Source organism: Kogia breviceps, chromosome 1 (genome assembly GCF_026419965.1).
Source record: "Kogia breviceps isolate mKogBre1 chromosome 1, mKogBre1 haplotype 1, whole genome shotgun sequence".
NCBI classification, from domain to species: domain Eukaryota; kingdom Metazoa; phylum Chordata; class Mammalia; order Artiodactyla; family Physeteridae; genus Kogia; species Kogia breviceps.
The window spans coordinates 194,339,169-194,358,873 of NC_081310.1; the positions used below are offsets into that span (position 1 = coordinate 194,339,169).

The 19,705-nt window shown below is 61.1% G+C and overlaps 1 protein-coding gene across 8 annotated transcripts in view; it reads left to right on the forward strand.

Annotated features, from left to right (window-relative positions):
• CASZ1 (castor zinc finger 1) overlaps positions 1-19,705 on the forward strand; it is a 148,788-nt gene that overhangs the window by 125,798 nt on the left and 3,285 nt on the right. For 7 of the 8 annotated variants that reach the window (XM_067017601.1, XM_067017627.1, XM_067017611.1 and 4 more), the window contains 15 exons: positions 680-1,532; positions 2,947-3,015; positions 4,963-5,053; positions 5,834-5,998; positions 6,954-7,126; positions 7,383-8,233; positions 10,673-10,808; positions 11,042-11,105; positions 12,397-12,551; positions 12,694-12,816; positions 13,764-14,102; positions 15,621-15,819; positions 16,607-16,778; positions 18,624-18,775; positions 18,949-19,090. In XM_067017601.1, the coding sequence (XP_066873702.1) occupies positions 680-1,532; positions 2,947-3,015; positions 4,963-5,053; positions 5,834-5,998; positions 6,954-7,126; positions 7,383-8,233; positions 10,673-10,808; positions 11,042-11,105; positions 12,397-12,551; positions 12,694-12,816; positions 13,764-14,102; positions 15,621-15,819; positions 16,607-16,778; positions 18,624-18,775; positions 18,949-19,090 (3,684 nt within the window). Of the gene's footprint in view, positions 1-679; positions 1,533-2,946; positions 3,016-4,962; positions 5,054-5,833; positions 5,999-6,953; positions 7,127-7,382; positions 8,234-10,672; positions 10,809-11,041; positions 11,106-12,396; positions 12,552-12,693; positions 12,817-13,763; positions 14,695-15,620; positions 15,820-16,606; positions 16,779-18,623; positions 18,776-18,948; positions 19,091-19,705 lie in introns of those variants that run through there. The other variant, XM_067017647.1, reaches the window with a different exon arrangement.

Here is a 19,705-nt window from a genome sequence, read left to right on the forward strand (position 1 = left end):
CCTGTTGTCTGGGGCCATCGGCAGCCTGGGGGGGCCGGGAAGGGCCAAGAGGACAGGTCCTGAGGAGGCTTGGGGCGAGCCTCACATCCTCCCAGGGATAAGGGGCCTGTGTGTCCATTTATGGGGGCCAGGGAGGGTCCTCCAGGCAGCCTCAGCCAGGCCCACCCCTGACCCCATCCCCAGTGGCTCCCTCAGCCCCTGGGGTCCCTCCTGACTGCCCAGCCACTGGCTCACAGCCCTACCTGTCCCCAGCCCCCATTCCCACCCCCACCCTGGGAGGCAGGTTGGGATCTGGCCTTACTTCCAGTAAAATGACTTCTCCTTCATATTAGGCCAAGGCAAGAGAGCGGAGACATTTATGAAACTTTGTTTAATGTACTGAAAAGCCATCGGCCAGAACATTTAGGAAATTGATTTTCCTGGCATTGATGAACTCGTTTTATTTTACCCCAGTATTAATTACTTTTTTTTAAAACAAATTAATTTAAGAGTCGTAAAACCTAACAAGTGAGCCAAATGTCCATAGATCATGTCCCGCTCCACCCCTCCCCCAGGCCGGCCCCTCCCTCTGTGGGCGGGGCGGCGGGGGGTGGTGGTCAGGGGCTGGGGGGGGCGTGTCCTGTGCCTTGGCTACCCTGCCCCCTCCCAGAGGTGACGGCGCCTCTCCCCACTGCCCTAGGAGAGGCCTCCTCGCTGCGGGACTACGCGGCCTCCACCATGACCGAGTTCCTTGGCATGTTTGGCTACGACGACCAGAACACGAGGGACGAGCTGGCCAGGAAGATCAGCTTCGAGAAGCTGCGCGCGGGCCCCACACCTGACGCGGCCGCCTCCTCCGCGCCGCCCGCCGCCTCTGCGCCGCCCACCTCCGAGGACGCCCTCAGCAAGCGGGCGCGGTTCTCCAAGTACGAGGAGTACATCCGCAAGCTCAAGGCCGGCGAGCAGCTGTCCTGGCCGGCCCACGGCAGCACAGCCGAGGGGCGGTCCGGCAAGGAGGCCCTGGGCTCCCTGCCTGGCCTGCGGCTGCCCAGCAGCACCGCGCACCTGGAGACCAAGGCCACCATCCTGCCCCTGCCCTCACACAGCAGTGTCCCCATGCAGGGCCTGGTGGCCCGTGCCTCCAAGTACGACTTCTTCATCCAGAAACTGAAGACAGGTGAGAACCTGCGGCCCCAGAACGGGAGCGCCTACAAGAAGCCGTCTAAGTACGACCTGGAGAACGTCAAGTACCTGCACCTCTTCAAACCCGGGGAGGGCAGCCCCGACATGGGAGGGGCCATCGCCTTCAAGACGGGCAAGGTGGGGCGCCCCTCCAAGTACGACGTCCGGGCCATCCAGAAGCCGGGCCCCGCCAAGGCTCCGCCCACCCCCAGCCTGGCTCCTGCGCCCCTCGCCAGCGTGCCCGCTGCTCCTAGTGCCCCCGGGCCAGGCCCTGAGCCTCCTGCCTCCCTGCCTTTCAACACTCCCGAGTACCTGAAGTCAACCTTCTCCAAAACAGACTCCATCACCACGGGGACCGTCTCCACTGTCAAGTAAGGCGTGCACCACCCTCACTGCCAGCCCTGCACCCGGGACTGGAGTGGCCCGGAGGCCCACTTCCTGCCTCTGAAGCTCACACTTACGGACACATACACCCACATCTTATGCACATCCACTGTGCACCCAGATTCTCACACACATGCTTCTGCACGCACGCGCACGCACACACACACGCACACACACACAACCACACGCACACACTCCTCTGCGTACATAATCGCTCAGACTCAGTTCGTGGACCCGCACACTATACATCTTGCTGTGCGCACACGCTCTCACAGCGGGTACAGGCACACCTTGTTTTATTGCGCTTCGAAGATATTGCATATTTTTACAGATTGAAGGTTTGTGGCAACCCTGCACTGTCGGATGACAGTCAGCATTTTTTAGCAATAAAGCGTTTCTTATTTAAGGCATATGCATCGCTTTTTCAGACATAACGCTATTGCACACTTAATAGACTACAGTGTAGTGTAGACGTAACTTTGCTCTGGGAAACCGAAAAAATTCGTGTGACTCGCTTTATTGTGATATTCACTTTATGGCGGTGGTCTGGAAGTGAACCTGCAGTATCTCCAGGGTCTGCCTGTACTTCTGTGCACGTGCTCATCTGCTAACACACATGCCACAGGGTACTGTAACCCCCATGTGCCCATGACAGGCTTTCTCTGCCTGCCACCGTGAGGGCCAGTTGCCAGCTTATGGTTGGCTGGGAAAGCCCTACTCTGGGCTGGGGGTTCTGGGTGCCAGGCTGGTGGCCAGGGCTCCCAGGTTCAGAGCCTGCTCCATGGGGAAGGCAGCAAGAGAAGGTAGGAGGCTGGGGTGGGGTGGGCACACCCCGCGCAAAGCCCTAGACAGTGGCAAAATAATCGATGGATCAATGTGTGGGGCTGAGTGAGACCCTTCCCCTCAGCCATCCCTCCTGGAGGCGGGTCCAGAAACCTGGGACTAGATCTAGGGAGCTGCCCTCGGCCTCGGGGAGGCCTTTCCGACCACCCAGCCACACTTGCTTGGTGCTGTTCTTGCCCTTTCCCCTGGCGTCTTCCCCAGTGGTACCTGGTACCCCTCTTCAGCCAGCAGCATCCTGACTCTCTGTGTGCAAGGCGGCCAGGCCCCAGCTTTCCAGGCTTCCTATGCTGTTGGACTCTAGGTCAGATCCACACCCAAGGTAGGGCCCTCCAACCCTACCAGCTGAAGATGGCCCAGCCCTTGCCAAAGGTGGGCTAATTGAACCTGTGCTAGTTTTCTGCCAAAGGATTTTTCCAGTCCCACCCTAAGCGCCCAGAACACTACACAGTGAGCGAGAGAAGGGCCAGGGCCCCAGGGCAGGGAGCTGCCCCCAGACACTCTTGGGGCATGAGGCCACCTCGTCTGCTAATCAGCTGTGCCCTGTGTGTCTCTCACCAGGAACGGATTGCCCACAGATAAACCAGCTGTCACTGAAGATGTAAACATTTACCAGAAATATATTGCCAGGTAGGCCCCTGGGGAGGAGACTGCCATGGAGAGAAGGTGGGTGGGGGCAGGAATGCCTGGGGACCATGGGACCATACGTCCATGTGACCATTAGTACCAAGGTGCCTGCTGCCTCCCCGCCCCCATGCATTCCTGCTTCCAAACCCTCCCCAGGCCTGCCCTCTGCCCCATCTCAGAGCCCCCACCCCCTTGATGTGGTCCAGGCCACATGCCCTTAAGCAGCTTGTACCCCAGGCAGGACTGGGGTACCTGAAAGGGCCCGAAGGCAGGGCCTGGCCACAGGTGAGTGCAGGTCCCCCCCTCCACAGCTCACTGTGGGCTTCCCTGGTGGCGCAGTGGTTAAGAATCCGCCCGCCAATGCAGTGGGCAAGGGTTCAAGCCCTGGTCCTGGAAGATCCCACGTGCCGTGGAGCAACTAAGCCCATGTGCCACAACTACTGAGCCTGCGCTCTAGAGCCCGTGCTCCGCAGCAAGAGAAAGCACCGCAATGAGAAGCCCGCGCACCACAACAGAGTAGCCCCCGCTCACCACAACTAGAGAAAGCCCGTGCGTGGCAACGAAGACCCAACACAGCCAAAAAATAAATCAATTTAATAAATAAATAAATAAAAATTTTTTTAAAATTTACTTTTTAAAAAAGGCTCCACCTGGGGCTGGGTGGTTGGTGGCGGGGCAGGCGGGGTTGCAGGCCCCTGTGGAACGGTTGGGGATGTGAAGGGATGTGGGCAGGTGGCCTCAGTGTGCTCCCCCTCACCACCTGACTCTAGACCTGCCCCTTTACATCCTTAAGGCGGTGGGATTGGCAGGTGAAGAACCTTCAGATTCCCCCCCACCCCGCCCCGCTCAGGCCCCCAGCGCCCAGCCCCTGGGGATGCAGCACAAGGCCGGGGCTGTGCCCCGGCAGCCGTCTTTCTGTTGATCTCCCATAGTTTTGCCATCGCTCTCTGTGTCTCCCTCCCCTGTCCCTCCCTGTCTTTTCAGCTTTGCTCTGCTCTCTTTATTATTATTATTACCATTATTATTAGTGCCTCAGCAGATGGCCCTTTTGGCAGCTTCAACTTAAATGTTTATTTGCAAGAGGTTCTCCCCCCACGAGGGGCTTCCCTCCCGGGGCCCCACACCATGCGCAGCGCAGTGGGGCAGGTGGGCTGAGCCCTCCACCTTCTCCACAGTTGTCACGGGGCGCCGTCCCCGGGGGCCATCGTCCGGGCTGTGAGACCCCCGCCCTGGCGGCGTCGGGGCCTGGAGAAGGCCTGGGGTATTCTGGGAGGGCAGGTGGCGGCCAGGCGGCACGGGGCTCCCGGCTACAGAGTTGGCCGGAGAGCACACGCTCCCTGCCACGGGAAGCCGAACAGATGCTGCGCTTTAAAAATTCATAACTCTTGGACTGTTTCAAGTGTCAGGAAAGCCCAGAACAGAGAGAGCCCTTTAACACCTCTTAGCAACAGAGCCCTGGGCTGGCGCAGCTGGAGTCCCCAGTACCTGGCCCAGCAGTGGGTCATGGGTGGGTGGGCGGCACCCGCAGAAACGGCAACTGGGCCACCTCATGGGCTCGTGCCTTCAGCATCCCATCCCATCCCATCCCATCCCATCCCAGGGCTCCTCCCCTGACCCTGCTCTGGCTTCTGGCTTGGCCTAGCTTCCTCCTCCCGTCTTGGTGCCAGGCCTCTGTGCCCCACCTGGCACTCCCTCCCGGGACAGATCGGGCTGGGTCTGCAGCTCAGTGGGTCTGGGGTTCCCAGCGGCCCCGTCGCTCGCCCTAGCCTTCTCAGCCTCTGCTCCTTCACCCCAGCAGACCACCTCTGCCCCTCCACATGTCCACCCAGGGCCCCTGAACCGCAGCAGCAGCTCCCTGGAGCACGGGCACGGACTCTGCTCAGCCGCTCAGGCCGAGGACCCTGGAGCTGGCATCCAGAGAGGGCTGAGCCCACCCCCTCTTCCCTGCAGGTTCTCAGGCAGTCAGCACTGTGGCCACATCCACTGCGCCTACCAGTACCGCGAGCACTACCACTGCCTTGACCCCGAGTGCAACTACCAGGTATGTCCCACGGGCACCAGCCCCGCTCCCGCGGGCTGGCACAGCAGCGGAGGGGCCTCTTGAAAGCAGGACGAGGTTACTCGGTTCTGCTCGGGCCACCTGAGTTTGACTTGGGCAGGCAGAGAGCCCAGAAAAGCTCCCAGCCTGTTCTCGTTCACAGATTGCTGCCCACAGGCATCTGATAGGGTCTGGAGCCACCTGCGTTCCCAGTGGTAGTAATGCAAGCTCCCATTCGCTGAGTCTTAACCACGCACAAGGACTGCACAGACAGCCTGCGTACCTTATCTAATCGAGTCTTCCCAGTGTCCTTAAGAGGCTGGTATTACTGCCCCATTTTATAGATGGTTGTGTTGAGGTTCAGACAGATCGGCCCTTACGTTCAAAGCCACCCTCTGGTAGGTGCAGAGCAGGTGAGCGAGAGGCGGGAGGTGGGTGCGGGTGTTCTGCATGAGGCCGCTGCCTCTGTCTCCCCAGGGAGCCCAGCTTGGCAGAGCCCCCGGGGTGGCAGTAGACGGAATGAGCCGTCACCTATCAGAGCTCCTCCCTGAAAGGCCTGGCCCGATTTATCTTCTCTGCTTCTGGGCCTGCTGATGGGGAGACCACGGGGAGGTCAGGGAAGGGTCTGTGGCTCTGGAACCTTTGGAACTGTTCCCTCCAAAGTCCAGGGTGCTGGCCCTGGGGCAGTCTGGGCTGCCTCGACCCAACAGGATGATTCATAAGGAGACCGGAGGGCCCTGGGGCCAGGCCCAGCCTCCTGCCCACCAGGCCCTCTCCCGGCAGAGGTTCACGAGCAAGCAGGACGTGATCCGGCACTACAACATGCACAAGAAGCGGGACAACTCCCTGCAGCACGGCTTCATGCGCTTCAGCCCACTGGACGACTGCAGCGTCTACTACCACGGCTGCCACCTCAACGGGAAGAGCACCCACTACCACTGCATGCAGGTGCCCCTCCCCCTCCCCCTCCCCCACCCCCACCCCCAGAGGCAGGCCTGCCTCGGGCAGGGCCCCTCCCTTTGTCCCTTCCCAGGGCTGGACGGCCAGAGGAGAGAGTCCCGGGGGGCTCGCTCAGGCTTGGGCAGTGTCCGGTGGGCCAGGGTGGGGCCTTCCCCATGGCCATACTTGGTGCGGGTGAAATTCAGCGAGCTGTTTATACAGACCGACATTTTTCAGCCTTTAACACCAAGAGCAGCATTGCAAATGGTTCCTGAGGAGGTTTTTGTTTAATTCTTTGTTTTAATGCCCCGCAGAGTCTGGGCTTTTTCAAGGTGTCAGGTCCAGGGGGAGCGACTTTGGTTTGCAAATAGCAGCCCTGCGCCTCCCCCGGTATTTGTCAGGGGGTTGTTATGGCCTCCGTGAAACAACCTGGGCCAGGAGGAGAGGGGGGCTCGCTCTCTGGGCTCTGAGATGGTGCAGACACTGGCACGGTCCAGCCCTCAAGAGTGTTCAGATTCCACTGGTTTTTACTCAATATGGCAACGTTGCCTGCCTTGGCCCAGCCAGGGTGGGGTAGGGAAGGCCCTGTGCCAGAAACTGTTCGCCAGACAAGTCCCCGGCCTACAGGTGACCGCCAGGCCCCAGGGTCCAGCCCTGCTCACCCCCGGGGGCTCTAGAGGTAGAGCCACAGGCTGGGGACCCCCAAGCCGCCTCCTGCAGGATGGGACTCCCACGCCTGTGTGGGGACGTAGCCAGGGCTCTCTGAGGACGACCCACGCCCAGCACGGGCCAGGCCCTGGGGGCCTGAGGGGTCGTCCTACCTTAACCTCGGTGCCCCCAGTCGGATGTTTACAGGTGCCGAAGCTCCCCCGAGCAGGCTCGGCTGCACCCAGCAGCACAGCCGCTCTGACCTCGCCGGGGTGCCCGGCTTCAGTCCCCCTGACTGCCACTCTGGCCCCTGCAGGTGGGCTGTAACAAGGTGTACACGAGCACGTCAGACGTGATGACCCACGAGAACTTCCATAAGAAGAACACCCAGCTCATCAACGATGGCTTCCAGCGCTTCCGAGCCACCGAGGACTGCGGCACGGCCGACTGCCAGTTCTACGGGCAGAAGACCACGCACTTCCACTGCAGGTGAGCGGGAGGCAGCCAGGGAGGCCTCCTGGCCCGGGGAGGGACGGCAGGCAGGGCACCAGGCCCGTGGGTGGCTCGGGGCCCCACCTCCTCGGGGGGTAGGAACAGGAGCAGAGGGCTGCTCGGAGGCCCCGCCTTAGTTTCTGGCCTGGTCTTCCATCCAGAGGCCCATCCCTCCCAGGGCCACCGTGGGAGCAGGGCAGGGCCTCCCCCTGGCCCCGTGAGGCCCCATGACAGCCTCCCGATGTCCTGCCAGGCGCCCCGGCTGCACATTCACCTTTAAGAACAAGTGTGACATCGAGAAGCACAAGAGCTACCACATCAAGGACGACGCCTACGCCAAGGATGGCTTCAAGAAGTTCTACAAGTACGAGGAGTGCAAGTACGAGGGCTGTGTGTACAGCAAGGCCACCAACCACTTCCACTGCATCCGCGCCGGCTGCGGCTTCACCTTCACCTCCACCAGCCAGATGACCTCGCACAAGCGCAAGCACGAGCGCCGGCACCTCCGCGCCTCGGGCCCGGGCGTCGTGCTGGGGCTGCCGCCCTCGCTGCCGGGCGCCAAGGACACGGAGCACGAGGAGTCCAGCAACGACGACCTGGTTGACTTCTCTGCCCTGAGCAGCAAGAACTCCAGCCTCAGCGCCTCCCCCACCAGCCAGCAGTCCTCCGCCTCCCTGGTCACCGCCACTGCCACCTCCGAGGCTGGGCCCAGTGCCACCAAGCCTCCCAACAGCAAGATCTCGGGGCTGCTGGCCCAGGGCCTGCCTGGCTCCATCCCCCTGGCGCTGGCCCTCTCCAACTCGGGCCTGCCCGGCGCCGCGCCCTACTTCCCCATCCTTCCGGGCCGGGGCAACACCTCCCTGCCTGTGGGCGCCCCCGGCCTCATGGGTACCATGTCGTCAGGGACAGCGGCCTCAGTAACCCCCGACACACCCGCTCTGGCCGCCTCGGGAGCTGGCGACTCGGCCGCAGCGGCAACTGCCTCTGTCCCGGTGGCCCCCGCCTCCATCATGGAGAGGATCTCGGCGAGCAAGGGCCTCATCTCGCCCATGATGGCCAGGCTGGCTGCGGCCGCCCTCAAGCCCTCTGCCACCTTTGACCCAGGTGAGCAGGCCGGGCCCTGCCTGGGAAGCGAGCACCTCTCCAAACCCAGGAGCTCTCTGGCCTCGGTGCAGAGCCGAGCAGCGGGGGTTTGGCAGGAGTGTCTTCTGTTCCCTGCCCCCAAGACCCCTGCCCCCGTCTTTGCCTGGTCTCTGCCTCCATCCTCTTTATTTCCTATTCGGGGCCCCTCTTTCTGGCCCACCCACCCCAGGCGACTCTTGTTTCTGTTTTTTTCATCTGTGAAGGGGAAGCGGTAGTCCCGGCCTCGCAGGGTACCTGTGCATCCCGGGGCAACTGCTAGCCCCCCCCCACCCTGCTGTGTCACCCTGGACTAGTAAGGACTCCCACTAGTCCAGCCCCCAGTGGGAGCAGTCCCAGCATCCCCGGCTTCCCTGGGACCTCTTCCAGGTGACTGGGAGGGCGTGTGAGTCCAGCTGAGGGGCAGGGTGGCCGCAGTACAGGGATGCTCAGCGGATTCGTGCCTGGACAGCCCGTCAAGGCCAAGGGTCCCCTCCCACGGTCTCCCTGTCCATTAGCGCTTTGCAGTCGCACTTTCTGCGGTAGTGGGGACGTTCTGTTCCGCACTGTCCAATATGGTAGCCACTGGTCACATGGCTGTTGAGAGCTTGAAATTGGCTAGCGTGACCCAGGGACCTGGAATTCAACTGGAATTTCTTTCACTTGAGCCAGACCCGGCTACTGGCTGCCGTGTCAGAGTCGCCAGGTCACATCTGTGTCCTTCCTCTGGCTCATCGTGGAGAGAGGTTCTCCTTTCTCCCAAGTTTTCTGCTCTTGAAAACATTTTTTACTCTTTTTCTCTGGATTTTTTTTGGCTTTTCTGTTTCCCCCACTCCTCTCCCTCTGTTTTCCCCCATCCGGGTAATTAGCATTAGTCAAATCCTTAAGAAGAGTTCGGGTCACATCTGGGACGTGGCTCCCTCCCTCCCTCCCTCCCTCCCTCCCTTCCTTCCTTCCTTCCTTCTTTCCTTCCACCACTGGTGCTCACTGAGGGCAGCTTGCTGGCGGGCCAGGCACCAAGCCAGTGCTGGGGACACGGCAGGGAAGAAGACAGACAAACTCCTGCCTTGTGGAGCTGATGGAAGAGTGAGGGGCATAGTCTGTCCCCAAGTGTACCCCCTGGGGGGGTGGCCAAGTCGAGACTTGGACCTCAACAGCTGGCTTCTGAGCCCGCGCGCCCTGCTCCTCTGTGAGACTGTCTCGAGACCCGCCAAGACTGAGGGTCCCTGCAGCCCACCCAGGGCTCTGCGCAGTGCCCCCAGAGAGACCAGTGCTTGGCGGGAGGGTCAGAGCCCTGTTTTCCCTAGGGACCCTGGGCAAGTGGCTTTGGGGAGCTCCTGGGATGTGGACTCTGAATTCTGAAAACTGAATATCATGTTCCCGGTGGGACGCTCCTATCAGCTGTGACGCACCTTGCACTCCCAAGTGTGGGTGTCAGGCCTGAGTGCCCGGGGCCGTGCGCCTCCGGCTAGGTGCCTGCAGGCTGGGACCGCGCTGGGCTCCGTGGCCAGACTGTCAAGTACTTTCTTTTCTTTAGAAAAAGTTCCTTCCCCGAAAAGAAAGGTCAAGTGAAGGGAAGGGGGCCATTTCCCTTCATTTTTTAATAAAATGCCACTTGCTGTCTGTGAAGCAGCTCTCCGTCAGCTGCAGCGCCTTGGGGCAGATTAATATTTCAGTCACTTGGGGATTGTGGGGAAAGGCTCAGTGGACATGTTCCTGTCGGCAACTTCTTTTGCCCTGTTCTGCTTGGCCTCCCGAATCCTCTGCCCGCTCAGCTCCAGCCTTTCCCCGCCATGCCTACACCCCGCACGCTTCCCCCACCCACCCGGTCCAGCCCAGCCTGGCCAGGGTGGGCCTCATATCCCTGCCCTGGACAGCTTGACGGGCGAGGTCACATAGTTTGAACCGCTCTGATTGGCTGTCAGCTTCCATAGCCCTGACACAGCAGATGCCCCTCCTGGGCATGCTCAGTGGAAGGCAGGGCCGTCGCCCCGGCAACAGTGGGGATGGGACCTGTGGAGGGGGCGCAGCTCCCAGTCTCGATCTGCCACTTTCCCTCAGCATTAACAGAGTCTTTAATAAAAGCCTAAGCGGCAGCTCCACAAATTGACTCTGACAGTCGGTGGAGAAGAGGAAGGGCCCCCGCCCCCGTCCCAGCCCCCTCCTCATCCTCCCGCCCTTCTCCTCCAGGAGGCCCTGAGCCAGGACAACTTTGACATAATTTTGCAATAATTATCACTTGAAGAATCGCCACACGGGGGGAAGCGTCACAAGTGATCGTGTCAGTGGGGAGGACCGCTGACCAGCGGCCAGGGCCCCCCAGCCCACCCGGCCCGCTGCCCTCCCTTCGTGGGGCTCCGGTTTGTGCCCATATGAAGCCCTCGGTCCCTCTAACACCATCTTCCCTCCCCCCCTCCCCCATAGGAAATGGGCAGCAGGCCACCCCTGCCAGGTTCCCCCCAGCCCCGGTGAAGCAGGAGCCCGGTGAGAGTGCTGGCGCCCCAGGTCCCCACGAGGCCTCCCAGGACCGCAGTTTAGACCTGACTCTGAAGGAGCCCAGGTGAGGCGAGGCCCAGGCCTCCCAGCTCTGCTCCCCTGCAGGAGGCTCTGGGGACAGCACCCTGAGAGCCAGACTCCATGGGACCAGGGGCCAACCCCTCCTGACAAGGGGTCATCCTGCCCAGGCAGATGTAGCAGGCGGGGCCAGAGCCCCAGGGGCCGGCTGGGCGGGGTGAGTCTGGGCCCGGTCCCACGTACTGTCTGAGCTAAAGCCCCTCGGTTTGTGTGTTCCAGTAATGAATCAAATGGCCACGCAGTCCCGGCAAATTCATCTCTTTTATCCTCGCTTATGAATAAGGTAAGAACCATCCATCACACGCCTCCCATTCCCCCACCCAGAGAAATTAAAGCTGTGCTGGGGGGGTGGGGGGGATGTGTTTGTTTTTTAATGTTTTGCCTCTAATAAGATGAGTTTGTACCATTTAAATTTTGAGGCCATTTTTCATCGGATATAATTTCAGAGCCACTGCTTACAAATTAATTTAATGAACTGGCTGAAGAAATATATTCCAGCCTCTGACACCCTTTTTTTCCCTTCAGATGGAGGGCTCCGAAAGCTTTTCCAGAGCCCTCTAACTTCTTTCACTCTTGGTTATTAATTTTATTAATTTTATATATTTTTTTGTTTGTTTAAAAAGGTGGAGGGGGAGACCAAAGTGGGAGCAAAGCATCAATTTCCACTTTTCGGGTTGAGTAATGGTCTCGGACGCCTTCTGCAGAGGTCGCTTCAGAATATTTATTTTAAATAATGCAGGGTCTTTGTAAATTATACATCATCGCAAATATATTTTCCCCCTTCACATGATAAATTTGACTACAGCAAGATTAATTAGGTTACCGTACACAAGTGACTGTGGAGGAGGGAGCTGGGCCGGGGCCGGACCTCACGGAGTGGGTTCCTGCTGGGCCCATGGCCTCCCAATGGCCTCTGCCTTCCGCCCTCCCCGGATCGCTCTCCTGCTCCCCTTTTCCGTTCTTGGGTCACTGCTCCCTGCGCCCACTTGTTCCTTCCTGTCGGAGACCCACACCCCACGTGGGTGGGTCGAGCCTTTGCGCGGACCCCCCGCCCCCTCCTCCGCCAGCAGCAGCGAGCCTTCCTTGGTCTCACCCCGTGAGCCTCCTTCTCTCCCTCTCTCCTCCTCCTTTGTGTGCCTTCCCTTGTTCTCAAGGAATTCGTGTGGGTTCCCCCCAGTGCCGCCTCCTCCTGCACTTCTTTTGAAAACCTGGCAGGAGAATAACCAGGGAGCCGTTTAGTCTGGGGAAAGCTGGGCTGGAGTGTGTGCCCTGGTCTCGGCCTCAGATCGAGTGATGGCTCCCAGCAGCACGGCGTTTGTGTGGCGGAAGCCCCGGCAGCTCCACGGGGCCGGGGCAGCGCCGCAGGCCGCCCGCGGCAGCGTCCATTCAGTGAGCGCTCTTCCGTAGCCAGAGCCGCGTGGGGTCGGGCCTCCTCTCCTCCCGGCTGCCAGCAGCGCGATGCCCTGGTCAGTTTGGAGAGGCCCAAGCGGCCCAGAGCTGCCACGCCTCCCAGGGCAGTCAGCTCAGGTGTCCTGAGGTCCCCAGCCTGAAGCACGGGCCTGTCCTCCTCGCAGATGTCTCAGGGCAATCCCAACCTCGGCAGCCTGTTGAACATCAAGACAGAAGCGGAGGGGAGCCCCGCTGGGGAGGCCTCGCCCTTCCTGGGCAAGGCCGTGAAGGCGCTGGTTCAGGAGAAGCTGTCAGAGCCCTGGAAGGTCTACCTTCGCAGGTGAGGGGCTTGCCGTGTGAGCAAAGGGGGAGGGAAGGGCCACGCCCACTCGTCCCGGGGGCACGTGTTCCCCCCACGAGGCTGTTCCCCCAGCCTCGCCAGAGCGCCAGGGTCTCCTCTGAGCAGCCGGCCCCTCTGCCAGGTTTGGCACCAAGGACTTCTGCAACGCCCAGTGTGACTTCCTCCACAAGGCCCACTTCCACTGCGTGGTGGAGGAGTGCGGCGCGCTTTTCAGCACCCTGGACGGGGCCATCAAGCACGCCAAGTGAGTTGGGGTCCAGGGGCCCGTTTAAACCCAGCCCCACTTGTCCCAGCCTGGCTCGGGGCTGGGTGGGCCGGGGTGGGGCTTGGGGGGTGCACAGGCCTCTAGCAGCCTTCCAAGCAGGACCCATGTGTGGTTCCCATGAGACCTCGGAAGCTGAGCTGGCTTCTCAGAAGGTGCTGCCTGGCAAAAGGCAGGCTTCCTCATCTCCCACTGGCTCAGCCCCGAGCCGGGTCCTCTGAGCCCACCCAGGCCCCGCCTCGAGTAAGAGCTGCTTCTCCCCGCCGCGGGGCCCATGCAGCCGGCCGCCCTCCCTCCCACAGATGCTCCTGCAGAGGCAGCTGGAGAGACACAGCTCTGACCCGGGCAGGGACCCTAAGTGAAGGCTTTTCCAAGCCACAGTACGGCATTTGTAGATTCTCTTTGACCTAAAAATAATGAAATTAATTTGTACAATTCGTTGAGCAGCAAGCCCAGCCGCCTACTGTAATTGAACCCAGAACTGGTAAACATTTACAGCAGATCTTTACCGCTCTCTAAGCCCCGGGTCAGGCTCTTCTCACTGCTTAGGCAACCCCAGCTGCTGGTCTGAGACCCCCCCCTTTAAATGTCGGAGCAGGTTCTGGAAGGGTGGGCTTCATGAGTCAGGACCTGCTGTACCCAACCCGTCCCGAGTAGGGAGGAGCTAGGGACAGCACATCAGGAAGGTCACGAGGTAGGAAGGTGTAGTTAGGGCAGAGCCAGGAGCCCAAGTTCAAGATCAGAGGACAGACACAGCAGTGTGTTCTCAGTCCTTCCCTCCTGGTGGGAGGCCTGTGGCACCTGGCACTGAGGATGCGGTGGGGACACTGGGCCCCTAGGCTTGTGATGGGGCCATACATAGGCAGGCAGGTGTGCCAGGGAAGGGCCCTCTCCTCCCCCACCTGAGACCCCTCTCCTGTCTCTCGTAGCTTCCACTTCCGGACAGAGGGAGGAGCAGTGAAAGGAAATGCGGAGGCTTCCTTCCCGACCTCGGCTACTGAGACCAAACCTTCCTTGGCCCCCTCATCCCCTCCAGCGCCTCCCGTCACCACGGCCACGGCTTCCTCTCTCGAGGGGCCCATCCCCAGCCTGGCCGCCGTGCCCTCCAGCCCCACCCTGCTCGCCTGGAAGCAGCTGGCTTCCACCATACCCCAGATGCCTCAGATTCCAGCGTCAGTGCCTCACCTGCCCACTTCGCCCTTGGCAACGACTTCTCTAGAAAACGCCAAGCCCCAGGTCAAACCCGGATTCCTCCAGTTCCAGGAGAAGTGAGTCCCTCGATGAGCCGGGAGTCCTGTGTCCCCCGTGTGTCTCGGGAGTAGGTGCTAGTAAGGGCAGCTGAGGAGGCCCTGCCCCTTCCCCTGCAGTAGCCCTGGCTGTCCCCAGCCTCTCTGGGACACGGTCACTGGGTGATGTCCTTCTAGCCAAAGTTGCTGCTGCTCAGACCCCACTGCCTGTTCCCGGAGCAGGTGGCCGGGGTGGGGGGAGATTGTGGAGGTAGTGGCCACTGTTCCAGACAGGCCAGTGGTGACGCCGTGAGGACCAGCCTGGGTGGGCTGGGAGTGGTGGTCCTCGCTCGGCAAGGCGGGCCGCGTCTCCCTCCGGGGTCCCCTTGTTGGTCTCTGTGGCTCACACCCATGGCTGAGTCTCTGCAGGGCAGGCAAAGTCATAGGTGGGCGGCGAGGGGGCTAGGCCCTCCTCTGGGCCACCCCCCGACACCTGCACAATGGACTGAGCTCTCAGGGGTGGAAGGGACCTTCCTCGCTGGATGGTGGTGTCTCCCTGCGGCGAGAACGGTGACTCTGTATCATGATATGTGCGGCTTCCTGTTCTCAATAAAAGTAATAAATTGGACGTGAACACACACCGCCTAAGTGGCAGCTGTCCTCCCTCTCTGAGCGCCTGGGGCTGGGCCCACGGCGTGGAAGGGGACCTGTGCTCCTCTCTGTCCCTTTCCCAGCTTCCCTTCCCCTGTCACCTCCCCAAAGTGGCAGCCCTCTCAGCATCCTGGCCTTGGGCGGAGTTCCCACCCCAGGTCCGGTGTGGATGTCGGGGGCGGCCGTGTTGTCAGCCAGGGCAGAAGACGGGTGCAGCCGCTCTGCACCTGCCCGGAGCCTGGAAGGCAGAGGTCTGGAGCCGGGGCTGCTGCTCGGGGCAGGCCAGCCATGGGGGCTCGCCCAGCACCCCTCCCCACCCCAGCCGCCCCACCACTCAGCTGGCTCGGGAGGTTCTCTGAGTGGGTGACAGCCCCGAGCCCCGAGCTGCCCCTGGAAGCCCCAGCAGCTGAGCCTCAGCAGGACCTGACGCCAGGCACACGTTCCCACTGGCCAAGGCCCCGTGGTGGCAAAGCCTCCTGGTAGGGCTGCCCACCCATCTGCACCCTGTCAGTCAGCCACAGCCAGGGCGCTGCCCAGGCCACATCAGCCAGGCCTGGCAGCACCATCGCTCATTTTCATGTCCACGAAGTGACTGCGGCCATCCTTATCTGTAACCCTGGGGTGTGGCCACGGAAACCACGTGTCCCAGCATGCAGTGCTCTGGGCAGCCTGCGTACTGCAGTCCCTTCGGTGCCATCAGAGCTCTAAAAAGAAGGCAAGACTGCATGCTGGGATCTGTAGTCTCTGGCGGAATCGTCCTTTTGAGCAGGAGGGCAGCCCAGGGGCCATTCCTCTTGATTACACCACAGGGGAGTGGGGAGCGGAACCCCAACATGAGCAAATGTCAGGACACCGGCAGGGAGGGCACCAGGAATGCCAATGACCTTCTGGGCCGTGGTTTCATTCCAGCGATCCTTGCCTCGCAACGGACTGCAAGTATGCCAACAAGTTCCACTTCCACTGTCTCTTTGGGAACTGCAAGTACGTCTGCAAAACCTCCGGCAAGGCCGAGTCCCACTGCCTGGACCACATCAATCCCAACAACAACCTGGTGAACGTGCGAGACCAGTTTGCGTACTACTCCCTGCAGTGCCTCTGTCCCAACCAGGTCAGCAACGCGGGCAGGGTGGGGCCTGGGGTGGGGGCAGGGAAGCGCGGGGCCCCGGACCAGCTCCTCCTGGCCGAGGCTCCGTGTCTCACACCCTTTTGTAAGTGGCCTCCTCCAGAGTCTGGAAAGGACACCGTCTGCCCCTAGGTCCCTGGAGACCCCTAGGCAGGAGTTCAGCTTGGTGCTCAGTTGGTGAGGTCTGTCACTTCATCCTAACCCTCAGTGATGACTGTATGCTGGGCAGCCACTGTGCACTTGGCATCCCTCCGTGCGTCCTGGAACAGCTATGCTCCCTTTCCCCAGAGGCCTAGGATTTTAAAATAGGCCCATTAGACAGATAAAGAGATTGAACTGTCCGTGCCCCAGACAGGAAGGGCAGGTCAGATTCATTATAAAGGCCTACTCCCAAGACTTGTAGGGGCTGCCTGGCAGAGTACATTGAGAAGGAGTCTGAGCCTCCATCTGGGCACACGGAGAAGAGTGCTAGGATAGATTAGTGATGTCTGCCTAGGTCTGGGCACACAGACAAGAGTGCTCAGATAGATTAGTGATGTCTGCGCTGGGTGTGGGTTTAGAAAGAGATGGAAACAATACCAGCTGGGATGTTTTAATCAAATGACAGAAGGGACTTATTGCTTTTTAACACGTGAAAGGTCTTTACACAGTTGTGTTTGCTGATTTTGAGCGTGGAAGGACGCATGCCTGCCACAGCCCTCTAGAGGCCTGGAGCAGGTGGGAGCTTAACGGAAGTCACCTGCCTGGCCCTGACTCCTGTCCCTCCCTGCAGCACTGCGAGTTCCGGATGCGCGGGCACTACCACTGTCTCAGGACCGGCTGCTACTTTGTGACCAACATCACCACCAAGCTGCCGTGGCACATAAAGAAGCATGAGAAAGCTGAGCGGCGGGCAGCCAACGGATTCAAGTACTTCACCAAGCGTGAGGAGTGCGGCAGGCTAGGTACCAAAGGCCAGGGCTGGGGGCAGGGAACTACAGCAGGTGGCAGGGCCGCGGCTCTGGCGCCTGAGGCCCTGGGACCCACTTCTTGTCCCCGCACATCGGGCTCCGTGTTTTTTTTTTTTTTTTTTTGGAAAATGTCACAATATCACAGGCCAGGCATTGTCAAACCAGGAGAACGGTCAAAACCCCAAGAGCCTAGGAAAAGGGGTGAGGGTGACTTCCAGCACTGCACCCACCCCAGTGAAAATGCCCGGAGCCTCATCTCTGGCACCCAGGCCTGGTTCTTTTTTCTTTTCTTTTCAAGAGAGCCTTGCAGGTAAGTCTTAGGAGCTCCTGAAGTTACTAGGGTTTTATCCCAAATGGACCGTGGTTTGTTCATTTGTTCATTCACTCACTCAGCAGACGTTTATGGAGCAGCCGTGTGCCAGGCTCTGTGCTCTTGCAGGAGGTGAGGGGTGGGTAGAAGTGGAAGCTATGGTCTTTTTTGAGCGTCCTCTGTGGCCGGCAGTGTGCTTGGTGCTGGGGATCTGGTGGGACCAGCAGGTACATTGTGGGCTCAGCCCAGAGCATCTGTGACCTGGGGTGACCTGGAAGGAGGTGGCCACGGGGCAAGGAAGTGGCCTTGAGCTCAGGGGCAGGTGCCTCGGAGTTAACTCTGCTGCTGAGAGCTGAGCCCTTGGCAGGGAGGCTGCCCCCCGGCCCTGGAACAAGGCCTCCCCGAGGAGCTCGCTGGCCCCAGCTTGCCCTGGGGATGCTGTGGGGAGGGGGCTCCAGGACCAGCAGAGAGAGGGCAGAGCCCATCCTCCCGCCTCAGGATGGAGCCACGCGTTCACGGGCCTGCAGGTGTGGGGCAGGAGTCCGCCCACGAGGAGACCGGAAGCTGGAAGGCAGGTGGGAGCCAGGCAGGCTGGGTGCAGACACGTGGGCTGCCTGCGAGGCCTGCCGTGATTCAGGTGGTCAGGGCAGCAGGGTCCAGGGGGAGCAGAGGTGGGGCCGCTGCCTGCAGCCGACCGGCCATTGCATAGGGGGAGGATGAGGCAGTCAAAAGTCAACTGCCAGAAAAGAACGGGAACAAACCTTTCCTTCAAGAATTCATTCAGAAATCATTAATGGCCTGAGAGAGGGCTGGTAATCACGGCAACAGATGTCAACCCCCGGTGGCCGGTGCTGCCCCTGGGCTCAGTTTACAGGTGTCAGGGTATTCCGCAGTTGCCGTTATTTACTCAGTTTGGGTGTTCTGGGTGGTAGCTGGGGCCAAACAAAGCTGGGGGATGATATAAGACACCTGGCCGGCCCCGGTGCCATGGCAACAGGCAGGCCTTCACCTGCCCTCTGCTGATACCGTTTCAGTCCGGCTCGCTCTATTTGTTCTCCGCCCAGAGCAAAGCCGGGGCAGGGCAGAGGGCCAGCCGGCTCGCAGCCATCTTGACCAGGTCCGGGGGCAGGCAGCGCCTGGGCTCCCCAAAGGAGATGTGGGGACAGGTGGCTTGCTGGGAGGCGGCTGATCCAGTGGACAGGTCATTAGGGTCCCCTGCGCTGGGGCCGGGGACCTCTCAGTGGGGCAGGGGCCGGGGGCCAGCCTGCTGTTGACCCGTGCGTGCAGGCTGGAGGCGAGAGCCAGGCTTTGGACAGCCAGGGGGCCTGGGACTTTCTGGGGCTGGGGTGAGAGGCCGCTAGAAGCCCTCCTCACGGGAACACCACCACAGGGGACGCGCCCTTTCCCCAGAAGCCATTTGCCTGGTTGGCCACCAAGGCCCGTGCCCAGAACAGTGCCCAACACGCAGGGGGGGCCGTGAGCACTGGCCGGCGGGGGAGGCTCACGGCCGAGCGGGGCTGTGTCCACAGGCTGCAAGTACAACCAGGTGAACAGCCACTTCCACTGCATCCGGGAGGGCTGCCAGTTCTCCTTCCTCCTCAAGCACCAGATGACCTCCCACGCCCGGAAGCACATGCGGAGGATGCTGGGGAAGAACTTCGATCGCGTGCCCTCCTCCCAGGTGAGCCCAGCGGGCAGGCTGCCCCTCCCCGACCCGGGGTGGCAAGAGGGCATCACTCGTGTCCCTCTCTTGCTTCCAGGTGCTGGGCCAGGCCGCCCAAAGCGACAGCCTGCCCCTGTGGGCAGCACGGCCCCCAGCCCAGCTTCCTCAGGCCCCCCCCTTCTTCCTTTCAGGGCCCCCCGAGCTTGATGGACACCGAGACGGACGAGTACATGGATTATACTGGCTGCAGCCCGGGCGCCATGTCCTCTGAGTCCTCTACCATGGACCGAAGCTGCTCCAGCACCCCTGTGGGCAATGAGAGCACAGCAGCAGGTGAGCGGGCGTCCAGGAAGGGCCGGCGGGGGCCCGGGAGCGCCCAGCCCGGGACAGGCCCCTCCTTCCAAGGCCCGGCAGTGCTGGGTCTGGCTTAGGACACGAGGTTCATGGTCAAGTGGCCTCCGAGGAGGACGGGCCGGGATGTGGCGGCGCTGGCTGGTCTGTGGGACGCGGGTCCCCGCCTGCTGCCGCCCTGCCATCTCCCCAGCACTCTGCCCTCGGCTTCCGTTTCCAGGAGAGAACCCGGGCTTGCGCTGTGAGCTACAGAATAAAGCAGCACAGCCCCCAGCCAGAGGGGCAGGTGGGCTCCGCCCAGCCCTGGTCCCTCTTCTGGCCCCTCTGCCATTGTCCCCAGCACGGTCCCTGGGCCCCAGAGTGGGGTCCTCCGTGGGCTGGGCTCTGCCGAAGGCCCTCCGCAGCCCGCCGCGGCCTCTCCCCGCGCCGCCTCTCCCTCCCATTCGCTCTGCTCTGCCACCTCCTCCCCTCTCTTCTTCGTGGCATCTGTCTGCTCCTCCTCTGTCCACGGATTTTCATATCATACTTGCTTCTGCCATTGGGTTTCTCATTTAGGTTCTTTTTTGTTTGTTCTTTGTTTTGGTTTTTTTTTTTTTC